This window comes from Panthera onca, chromosome F2, assembly GCF_046562875.1.
Source record: "Panthera onca isolate mPanOnc1 chromosome F2, mPanOnc1 haplotype 2, whole genome shotgun sequence".
NCBI classification, from domain to species: Eukaryota; Metazoa; Chordata; class Mammalia; order Carnivora; family Felidae; genus Panthera; species Panthera onca.
In genome coordinates this window covers 76624347-76636705 of record NC_138356.1, presented here as the reverse complement: position 1 = coordinate 76636705, position 12359 = coordinate 76624347, and the positions used below count along the sequence as shown (strand labels likewise).

Sequence of the window (12359 nt, the reverse complement as noted above, 5' to 3'; positions counted from 1 at the left end):
CCAAGGTGGGTTTGTACCACTGCTCAGCCTTTCGAGTGTGGATGATGAGCCATTTAACCTCTCTGAACCTGTATGCAAGGGAATGGCATGTTTAGACTTGAATTTTGCACTATTTCGGGGCACGCTGAGAGGGGACAGAGAATCGATGTGAAGCCCATGAAACAGTACCAAGCACAGAGTAGACACTCAAGTCGCTGAGGAGGACGGTGGTAGCGATCTCCTTTTCTTTTTAAGTTTATTTATTTATTTTGAGAAAGGGGGCAGGGGCAGAGAGAGGGAAAGAAAAAGAATCGGTGGTGATTTCCTTGTTAGTACTCAATTTTTGGTCCTGGGGATGATTTGAACGTTTGGTATCCTAACAGGTTTATACCAGATTTCTAATTCTGAGACATTCAGTGTTGTGCTTAAACCAAGTACTACAGTATGTGCATACGATGGGCTGGACTGTGCCCCCACCCCAAATCGTATGTTGAAGCCCCATCCCCCCAGTACCTCAGAATGGGAGCGTATTTGGAGATGGGGCCCTTAAAGAGGTGATTAAATTAAAATGAGGCTGTGCGTGGGTCCTCATCCAATCTGACCGGTGCCATCGGAAGAGAGGAAACGTGGACATGCACGGAGACCAGAGATGCACGTGCACAGAGAAAGACCCCGTGAGGACACAGCAAGAAGGCAGCCAGCCATGTGCAAGTCAAGGGAAGAAGCCTCAGGAAAGACCAAATCCCCCAAGACCTTGACCTTGGGCTTCTAGCCTCTGTAACTGTGGGAAAATAAAACTCTATTGCCTCAGCCACCTAGACTGTGGTTATTTTGTTACGGTAACTCTAGCAAACTAATACAGTGCATAAAACCATTTGTCAACCTCCATCGTATAGCTGCTTAGTTTCCAGGAGTTTCCAGTAGAGCAGCTGCTTAGTCGCACCCAGTAAGGCTGTGTGTGTGTGTGGGGGGGGGGGGGGGGGGACACGGCTGTGGGGGGGACAGCTGTTGGGGGGGCACATGGCATGAGGGGACACGTGTAGGCAGGACCCAGGTTCAAAGTCTGCTCCTCCGCCGGTAAGCTGCGTGATCTTAGGCAAGTTGTCTAATTCTGATAAATCACAGTTTCCTTCTTCTTTGAAAGGGCTGACGTTTATGTCACAGGTCATGAGGATTAGACGAACACTCAGAACACCTAACCAAGAGTGTCTTCTCAGTTTGTCAACGTGTGCCACCCTCACACAATCCTCCGTCCTCCTTCAGGTATGATGAGTTGCAACACTGCAAAGATCACTTCCAAGACGGCAGACGGGGGGTTGTCAGGCAAGACGCCTCTTTAAGTGAGTCTTCCCTGACATTTAAAGGCCTCATGATGTACCAGCCTCTTAATTGGTCCCTGCCTCGAGGCTTTCCCACCTGTCAGTCCAGCCCCTCCACGGCCGTGGAATGACTCTCTGAATCCAAGTCGAAACTCACCGCGCCTCGCGTGTAACTCTCTGGGGCTCCGGGCCACCTGCTGCCTGTGGCACCGAGTCTCAGCACGCGCAGGGGGCGGAGTGCGGCCGCTCCTCCCCCCACCTCCCTGCCGCGCCTCACCCCTTCTAGCTCTGCCCATGAACTGGAGTTGCAGATGGCACGTGCTGCCCCCACCGGGCCCCGCCCTTCCAGCTCGGGGAAATGCCCTTCCCTGTCTGTACCCTGGTGACTCCTACTCACCCTTCCCTTTCTCAGTGAAAGGTCCTCAGGGTTCTCAACCAGACTTTAGCGCTGCCTTCTTCTGGAAATCCTGAAGTGTTCCCCAGACGTCTCATAACGATTACCATATTATATTACTCTTAAGTATTATTATTATTATTTTTTTTTTCCTTCTGGCCTGTGAGCTTTTCAAAGGGTCTTTGCCTCCATAATCTTTGTATCCCAAGCATCGAGCATCCCCGACGCACACGGACATTCAACAAATTTTGGCTACAAAAATGACCAAAGGGATGAACACTCGTGATCCATCATATCACCGATGCTATCACTCTAACATCAAGACTCCAAGCTCCCTAGGTCGAGGCTCACGTTCTGGATTGCTCCTTTACTTCTCTGAGCCCTCAGTTCGCCACTTGTAAAACAGATACGTCAGCTCCTGCTGTAACCATTCAGACTCAATGAGACACAAGTAAGTAAAAGGTTTACACTCCACAGGGGATTTCTGGCAAATGGCTTCATCTTGTGCTCTGTGCTCCTTTTCTCCATCTATACAGTGAGAACGGCGCCCCATACTTGATACAGTTGCCGGGACACTTAAATGAGATACTATGTGACGTCGTGGCTAGTGTCTACCAGTGCCGGTCCCCCCAGGCTGCGCCAACACCCTCAAGGATACCAGCACGATGCACAGGTTTCCACTCACAGAGACCAAGACCAAGTTGAGAGTCCAAGACTGAAGGGTCTCAACTGTTACAAGTTACAGGAGAAAAAAAATGTGACCTGAGCCTGAAAGAAAAAAGAATTTTATATCCTTGTCAACCTGGGTACCAGAGCTCACGAGTAACAGCAGCTGCCTGTTCAAAGCTGCCTGGTGCCACGTGAGTTCGGAAGTGGTTTATACTTCATCAAAACAACCACGCAATTTGTATTTTTTTATGCTTCATAAAGCCGCTATTTTGTTTTGTACATGTGTCTATCATTGTCCCCCACTTAGAATTTTAAACATAAAGCAAGAGGTTTCTAGGCATTTAGGAAAACATTCTGAACAGAATAAACACTGATTTCATATATCATTGATCATCAAGGTATATTATCACAAGAGGTAACTATAAAGCTCTGTTTTGCCTCTGATAACACTTACTTATTTCTGGGTAAATACTTCTTTAGAAAATGAAGCGGAGCTAACTCATTATTCACAAATATGAATTTGAAGTTGTTAGAAAACAGGATCACTGCTGCTGAGAAACAGAAACCTTCTCGGAATGCCAAGCTAAACTTCTGGGGCTTTCCTCCTCAGGCACTGACAACGCAGGGTATTTCCACATTGTTCATGTGATTTGGGGCACTTGAAGAGCCACAGACTTTGAAGACATTGTTTTTCCTTAGAATATACTGAACACTGAGTTAAAACTTTAGAGTAAAGAAAACGTCAATTTTTATTTTTCAAGCATCATTGCTTTAACACTACAATAAGTTCTGGAGGGGTGATGCATGCTAGTGTCTAAGACGGAGAGGGCCTCTCCAATTAAAACAAACAAGAAACAAAGCAAGCCAAGTCAAATTACCCTCATTGTCTGATCATCATCCGGTTCCCAGAGTGCATAAACGTGGAGGGGCACAAGTGTCTGTTAACAGGGTCAAGTCAGAGATGGTCTCTTACCTTTGGGCAGGGGTGCTATAGCTGTTATCATAGGAATCATAACTCTGTTCGTCATAAGCAGTGCCATAACCATCATCATAGTCCTACAATAAAACAGGAGAAGTATAAAAAAGTTCAGAAAAGTTTCTGGACAAAAAGAACCACTCTGCTTTTAGTGACTCTTTATTAATTCAGCTAACACTTAACTCCACATCTAATTATAGTGTAAAGAAAAATATTAAGAGTGACATCAGTGAAAATGACAAGAACTTCCAAAAATTCTCTCTGTAAAAGCAAAAAGAAACTGGCAAAAATTGTTAGAATCAACAGTTCCAAAACTCTGGAAATTAACAAAAGGTTTGCAGAGATCTAAGGAGCATTTATTTTTAAAAATTTGGCTGAACCTTGGTAGGAGCAGTGAGCTCTGTGATGTTTTAATGAGCCCTATTCCCACCCTTCACTCCCTGCTCTGCAGGAGCCTGGAAAACCCACAGCCTTAACCACAGTGGACTCCAGCAGGCTGAGGGCCACTGCAGGAGGAGAACAGGGCGGGGCTCTTTCAACCTCATTCCCTGAGGACTGCATTTGACCTGGCTTGGACTCATCCAGTGCAAAAAGCCTTTTCCCTGAGGGTATTTAAAGAAAATAAATAGAGGCAATTACATAAGATTTCAGCTACTTGAGGTGGTTGGAGCAAACAACAGTCTAATCAAAAGCCACCTAGAAAAGGGCCAGGATGAGATATCCATTCTCCCTTTGAAAAGCTCTGACATACTCCTGGGAATCTAGAAGGCTACATAGCTGCACAGTGCCATGTACAGGCCCAGGAAAGACCTGGGAGGACCCTAGGCTCTCTCCTCAGGATGACCCTGCGGTTCTCACAAGAAGGAAAGGCAAGGTCAAGGAAAGAGTTAGTTGGAAACCAACTGGCTGAGTTTTAAAGACCTGTTGTTCCAACCTGCTTGGTACTCAGTCTCCAGGCATTCGATAAAATCGCCGTCCGATCATCAGCTGACCACTAAGGTAACAGATAGGAAACACTTCAGTGATAACACATAATATATCACTTCAGTGATAACACATAATAAATATAAACTTTACAAAATGAGTTTGGAAAAGTCACTAGATAAAAAAAGGAAAACAGAACATACTGGGAGGAAGGAGAATTTGATTTCCATAGCTGACACACTAAATGTCCAGTCTTAGTAAAAAAGATTAGGTGATATGAAAAGGAACACAAAAGTATGGTTCATACAACGAGAAAAAAGTAATCACCAGAAATGGTCCCTGAGGAAGACGAGACACTGAACTTACTAGACAAAGACTTTAAATCAGGTATTTTAAATATATTTTAAAAACTAAAGGATACTCTGTGTCTACAGAACTAAAGGATAATCAATGCCTCACTAAATATAGATATAAACATAGTAAAGAATCCAAAGTAATTCTTGAGTGGTAAAGTATAACTGGAAGGGAAAATTCACCAGAGAGGTTCAACAGCAGATATAACCATGCAGAAGACACGGTAAATAAACCTGAAGGTAGATCAATTGAGATTATCCATTCTGAGGAAGAAGATACAAAAGGATAAGGAAAAGTGAACAGGGTCCCAGAGACCTGTGAAACACCATCACACAGGAACATATGCATAATGAGATACCCAGAAGGAGAGGAAAAGAAGAAGCAAAAAGATTAGAAAGAGAAATAATGGCTAAACACTTGCCAAATTTGATGAAAAACCTTAATCTACACAACCAAGAAGCTCAAAACACTGAAAGTAAGGTAAGCTCAAAGAGACCCACACCTAGAAACATCATCAAAAGGTTGAAAGACAAAGGCAAAAAGAAGATCTTAAAGCAGCAAGACAGAAGCCGCTCATCATGTGAAAGAGAGTATCAATAATATCAAAAGCTGATTTCTCAAGGAAAACCATGGAGGCCAGAAGACAATGGGATTCCACTTTTCAAGTACTAGAAGCAAGAGACTGTCAACTAAGAATTCTATAACCAGCAGAACTATCCTTCAAAAATGGAAAAATTTGGGGCTCCTGGGTGGCTCAGTTGGCTAAGCATTCAACTTCAGCTCAGGTCATGATCTCACGGTTCGTGGGTTGGAGCCCCGCGTCGGACTCTGTGCTGACAACTCAGAGCCTGGAGCCTGCTTTGGATTCTGTGTCTCCCTCTCTCTCTGCCCCTCCCTGTCTCTCTCTCAAAAATAAATAAAATGTTAAAAAAATTTTTTTAAATGGAAAAATTAATATATTCTCGGGTAAGCAAAAACAGAATTCAACAGCAGACATGTTCTACACGAAAGACTAAAAGAAGTCTTTAATGTAAAGTGAAAAGTCATTAGATAGTAACTTGAGTCCACATGAAAAAATACGTAACACTGATACAGATAGCTACTTAGGGAAATACAAAACTATAAATGTGTTTTTGTAGTAACTTTTTTTTCTCCTATTTGACTTAAAAACCAACTGAATGAAGAACTAATTATAATTGTGTTGATGGACACACGATGTATGGAAGCTGCAATCTTCATAACAGTGACAATACAAAGGTGGGCAGGTGAGGACGGAGCTAAAGAGAAGCAAAGTTTTTGTGTCCTGTTAAAATTAAGTTGGTATAATGCTGAGAAAGACTGATATAAATTAGAAAATAAATTGTAATCTGCAGGGCAGGCTAAGAAAATAATTTTAAAAAAACATAAAAAGTAGAAAAAGAAATGGTAATGGGGCTAAAGTGATACAATAAACAAATACCTAACAACAAAAGGGGAGAGTAAGGTACCAAAAAGACATAAGACATAGGGTAAAACAAAAAAGCAAAGTGAGAGATGTAAATCCTACCTTATCAGTAATTACACTAAATGTAAATGGATTAAACTAAGTGGAATAAATTAAAAGGCAGAAAATGGCATTCTGCTTAAAAAGAAAGATCCAACCATATGCTGTCAACGAGAGACACACTTTAGATTCAAAGATAAAAATAAATTGAAAAGGAGGAAAGAAGATATACCATACCGTGGAAATACGAATCAAAAGAAAACTACCATAGCTGCACTAATATCAGACAAAACAGACTTTAAGACAAAACTGTTACCAGAGAAAAAGGACATTTACTTATAATGATAAAAGAGTCAAGTCTATCAAGATGATAATTCGAAAAATGTATGCAAATATATACACACATAAATAATAATAGAGCTCAAAGTACATGAAGTAAAAAATGACAGAATTACCAGGAGAAATAGACAATTTAACCATAATAATTGGGAACTTCAATATCACACTCTCCATAATAAAAATAATGCCTGAAAAAAGGATCAAAGAAGAAATAGAAGATTTGAACAATACAAATCAATTATACCTAACAGACAATTATAGAACTAACATACATCTATAGAACACTCTACCCAGTAAGGGTAAAATGCATTCTTTTTCATTACATAGGGAACATTCCAGAGGATAGACCCTACATTTCCCCAATTCAAAATTTACTACAAAGCTAAGTAATCACAACAGTGAGGTACTGGTAGAGACACAGATCAACAGAATGAGACTGACGGCACAGAAATAAAACCCTCACATCTAGGGTCAATTCATTTTCAACAGGGTGCCAAGACAACTGAATGGTGAATAGTACAGTCTTTTCAGTATATGGTGTGAGAACAAATATCCACATGCAAATGAATGAAGCTGGACTGTTACCTCACACCATATACAAAAATTAAGGCAAAATGCAACATGCATCTAAGTATACAAGATAAAACTACAAAACTCTTAGAAGAAAACATAGATGTAGATCTTTGTGATTTTGGATCAGTCATTAGTTTCTTAGATATGCCAGCAAAAGCACAAACAACCGAAGAAAATAGAGATAATAGATACCTAATAGATAATATAGGTATATGTAATAGAAAATATAGACCATCAAAATTAAAAACTTATGCATCAAAGGATGCTAGCAAGAAAATGAAAAGACTATCCATGGGACAGGAGAAAAATATTTCCAAATCACATATCTGATTATGGTCTAATATTCAGAATATAAAAAGAGCTCTTACAACTCAACAATAAAAAGAAAACCCAGCAAGAGCAAAAGCCATCTTCCTTAGTTCTATGGAGACAGACTTCAAACTGAGGACATTCTGCAGATAAAATAACAAGCACACAATGGTTATTTTAAAAGCACTGTGGAATTCAAAAAGGTCTAGAGAAATGGTCATTTTGTAAGATAAAATTGGATATATTACAATGACATCTATGTCCATGAACGTGTGAATCCTACCCTAAAACTGATTACTAAGTTTCTGGTGTTAGTCAATTACATAATGACTTTGGACTTCATTGGTATTTATTTAATATTTAAATGAGCCTGAAAATAACATCTAAGTATTTTGGAACATCGGTATTATCAATGCTAATCAATTTAACGATCACCACCGGATCTGTGGAAGCAGAGAAATGTGGCCAAGGGGTAAGAGAAAGGACCTGGAGTTAGATGGGCTTTCATAATTTACTATCGATGATTTTACTCAGGCTCATTCACATCTCAGAATCTGTTTCTTTACCTGTAACCTGTGAATCCCTTAAGTATTTTGAAAGGATGAGAAATTATATATACACATACATGTACATATTCCAGCAAAATGCCTGACCTATATTAAGAACTTTATGAAGGAGAGCATATAATTAACTATTTTACTAAAGCATTACTCATGGAGACCTCTGTCCTGTATTTCTAAAATTATACAACAGAGGAAGAACACCAGAAGCCACTGTATGAGAGGGTATGAGCCAAATAACTGATTTTAAAGTGATTACCTTAGTTATTCTCTCTTCATAAGCATCTATTAAATACTAAACCTCAATTTACTTGGCTTAGGAAAGCATAAATATCTAAATAGGAAGTAATATTATAATGTGTTCCATCTTGTAACATGAATATCAATAATAAGAGATCGTACTGTCTTTGCCGGAATAAGGCATATACATTTTCTACATGATCACGTAATTTTTTAATATTTTTTCACAAAGGAGGAACTTAATATTTGTTGAACAGCTATGTGTCAAGTACTTCTCGCAGAAGATAGAACAGAATATTCTACAGGGGCAGAGGAAGAATAAAAGTGAAGGACAGTTAGCACACAATATACAAACCATCGTGTGTTCCCCATAGTACCTAAAGGCGGATTAGTAATTTGGTGATCTTCCAAAGACCAATGCAAGAAGGAGAAAGCTATCAGACAAGATACAGACAAAATGAAAACAAAACTGATATGATTTTAATAATGAGGTAAGTCGTATGAGGCAGGTATTACTGATAATTCTGGTGAATTAATCAATTAAAAGAAGCCGGTGTTCCTAACGGAAAGAGTAAGATTTTTAATTTTTTTAACGTTTGTTTACTTTTGAGAGAAAGAGACAGAGTGTGAGCGGGACAGGGGCAGAGAGAGAGGGAGACACAGAATCGGAAGCAGGCCCCAGGCTCTGAGCTGGCAGCACAGAGCCTGCTGCGGGGCTTGACCTCACTAGCGGTGAGATCATGACCTGAGCTCAAGTCAGACGCTTAACCAACTGAGCCACCCACGCGCCCCAGGAGTATTATTGTTAAATTAAAAACCCAAACCTCCACTTGGCGCCTACCCTGTTCCTGGCACTCTGTCAGCACCATGAACTGAAAAGGAGCGCCACTGTCTAGTGAGTACTCTGGCATGAGGTGGCGCGAGAGAGGGGACAGGCCACTAAAGAGATACTGATAATGCAACACGTCAAATGCCGTGGCAAAGGCGAGGTGGCGCTGTGCACTGAGGTGGCACAGAACTGCCCAGCAGGGAGCGGGAAGGGACAGGGAAAACTGTCAGAAATGCCAACGCCAGCGTTTAGTTTCAAAAGCAGGGAAAAGCAAAAGTCCTGGAAACATGCCCGAAAAATAAGAATTCGGCAGAATGGACAGCAGGTGCAGAACAGTGGAGGTACAGACACCTGAGAACCTTCCTCGTCCAGGAAAGCCAACGGCTTGTTGTGGGTACACCGCAGGATGCCAGTGGAAGAATGGAGAGCAAGGAAACAGAGAATCCCACGAAGCGGTTCGTGAGTGGCCGAGTCACGGTGCGTGGGTTGGGGTTCCGAGTGCCATGATCCACCTTATGGTTTAGAACTCGTTCTCGGGTACTGGGGTGGGGGAATGGAACGGCAAGGGTGGATCTGGAGGGCTTGTTAACTAGGTCACTGCACTGGGCAGTTTGGCAACGTGGATGGAGCTCACGGTTTCGTCAGTAATTTGGTCGTAGCTTGGAAAGAATATGGCTTCGCCAAGTTAGGAATTCTACTTCTAAGCTTATTTAAAGAATCGAGATTGTAAGTGACTGGAACTTTCTTCAAAAACTAAAATGTGAAGGGCTATACTACACTTTTAGCCTTACAGACTCATTCCTTGTTCAATTATTCCATCAGATATTACAATGCTAGAAATTTACTTGAATTTTCAAATGGTTTAGGTCATTGAATTAATTGACTTTCATGTTTTTACACTGAAGATTTTGAAAGATTAAATTTGCAGTTCTCACATGATTTCTTTCATGATGATTTCACAGGTGGATTTGGCCAGAGGGACGCACTTCCGCTCTCTATTCAATGGACAACACTTGAAAGCTGTGGGAAGTGTGAAGGAGAATGTGACAGGAGAGAAGGAGGAAAAGCTGAGTGTAGGTGCAAATACATTCGGAAGTTTCTAGGAGGGGGTAGAGGGGATTCTTGGGCATCATCTGCCACCTTGCTGCAGGCAGCAGATGAAGTCACTGGCAGACAACAATTGGGGGGCTTAATCGGAAAGGACTCCGTGTCGGTTACCATAATGAGGAAAGGCAGGGCGGGGGGATGGGTAAGAGTCCCTTAACATTAGGCTTCTTTGTCCGAGGACTGATCTGGGGGTTAGCAGCCCCCCTTTTTTTCTGAATGCTCTTACTGTTTCCAACTACTTGTTGCTTGTTTTCTTACTCATATCGTTTGAATATTAAGAAATTCCTCTTGGGGGGGGGCCAAGATGGCAGAACAGCATGGAAGCTTTTTGTGTGTCTCGCGTCCATGAAATGCAGCCAGACCAACACTAAACCATCCCACACACCCGGAAGAAATTCCTCTTTAGATTTTTCTGAGGCCAAGGCAGGAATTTTAAAAAACAGTGAATGCGTTGTCCGTTACAAGTGAACATGCGATCGGGTAGAACCATAAATCTAGTATAGAGGGGATACACGGATTTAGTTCAATCACCCAGCTAACCTCAGACTCTACAAAGCCTGCCAGGACCTGGGAGGAGGAACTCACTAGGTCCCTGGGGGCAGCGCTCAGACATGTCAAACAACTGTCTTTACACCTGAAATCTCTGTGTAATTTCTCACATTTGTGTATTTTCTCCTAGAGAACATTGGCCCTTGTGACATGGCCCCAGGCAACACGTTGTCCTCATTTTCTGCCATGTGTCCTGAGCCCAAGGGCAATAATTACAACCGGTTTGTGTACTGCTCCCTACAAGTCTGTGACCACCCATCTGCTGAAGAAATTTCTCACGGTGAGGCTCAAAGGACTCTCCTCTCCTACTGTATCTTCTCAGGCCCATGAAACCAGCGTCTGTCACACCCGTGTGACGCCCAGGTCGGATGGGACACACACACCTCCGCTGAGTGTGTGGCAATGACTGGCTCCTGGCCTCCCCCGCTGTTGTGAACACGGATTGTGTCTTGCTTATTCTTTCACACAGAGTGGGGGCAGGGCCTGGAGCGCAGGAAGGATAGCTCAATAAATCAATGCTCATTCGATCGCTGGACGGAGTGCCTGCAGAGGAAAAAGCGTGCCAGACCCACCCCCACCCGGTCCCGTCTCCTGCCCGAGCGTGCCTTCACCTATGCCCTCCCAGGGCCACTCCTCCGTGACCCCACGCGAAGACAGCGGGCGTTTATGAACTTGTTTATGCTAAGAACCTAATGCGTTTGCTCTGCGAGAAGCTTAAGAGAGCTCCCGGACATCATTAAAATGCAAGCACAGATGTTTTATCTCCTTCGCTGCACTTTTCAAACAGGGCTCTGGACGTGCAAATGGGCAGCACAGGAGACACCGCCCTAATGAGATGCTAACAAACCGCTGGTCTACACGAGGCTCTGAAGGCACCTTCACCTGGACAGAGCCCGTGCCTCTCGCCTTCCCATCCCACCAACCATTCTGCCTGGCAGGAAACCTTTATCTGCTCAGCCTCCCTTGTACGTACCACCCCACCCCCTCCCCCCCCGACTCTATTCCTAAGGTAACTAACTGCGTTAGAATCATCCAGAAGTTCTCAGCTGGACTAGTACAATATTCTAACTCATCTGCCTGGAAGAGCTTCCTTATCTAAACCCTAAACCTTCCTCCAGAATTATCCGCCAAAATGCTCATCTGAGTGTGCTGCTTCCCTGCATACAAATCTCCAATTTCCACCCCTCCTGTTCCTACAAAACAAGGAACAAATTCCTAAGCCTCTCACCGTCTTGCCTCAGCAACTTACCCGAGACAGCACAGGACGAGCTTCCACACCTCCCCGAGGACCCAGAAGAAGCCTTGCCGTTTCATGCTGCAAATTCTATGTACCTGCGGTTCTTTCTGACATCCCCTTTTTAGGCTTTCCAACAGAAGACATCAGGCTGAAATTTCACCCCTCTGTGCTTCCATGATCACTGATAACTTGCTTACACGAGGGACCTCGAATTACCCCTCTGCCTCCCTTCTTCCCCATGAGTCTGCGAGGTCCTTAAGGGTACGGCCAAGGCCTTGCTCGTTCCCTTGTATTGTCAACGTCTGGCACATAGGAGGCTTACGGTGACCGTACTGAATGAACGAATGAATGACAACAAAAATTAACTACAGGCCAAGTGGCAGGAAATAGAGCTTCTTTAGGATAAACGCAAATAAAAGAGACAGCGTAGGATAAAATGCAATACTGATTAAAATATGACGGATTTTGACGAGACCTCACCTGAATTCTTGTCAAACATTACCCACCACTCTTGCATC

General features: G+C 42.8%; 1 protein-coding gene across 4 annotated transcripts in view; it reads right to left on the bottom strand.

Moving 5' to 3' along the window:
• The window catches only part of KHDRBS3 (KH RNA binding domain containing, signal transduction associated 3), a 189906-nt gene that overhangs the window by 39709 nt on the left and 137838 nt on the right, over nt 1-12359 (bottom strand). For all 4 annotated transcript variants that reach the window (XR_014136481.1, XM_060611397.3, XM_060611399.3 and 1 more), the window contains exon 7: nt 3335-3417. Coding sequence is in view for 3 of the 4 variants with exons in the window: in XM_060611397.3 (XP_060467380.1) it covers nt 3335-3417 (83 nt within the window). In the remaining variant the exon portion in view is untranslated. The remainder of the gene's footprint in view (nt 1-3334; nt 3418-12359) is intronic.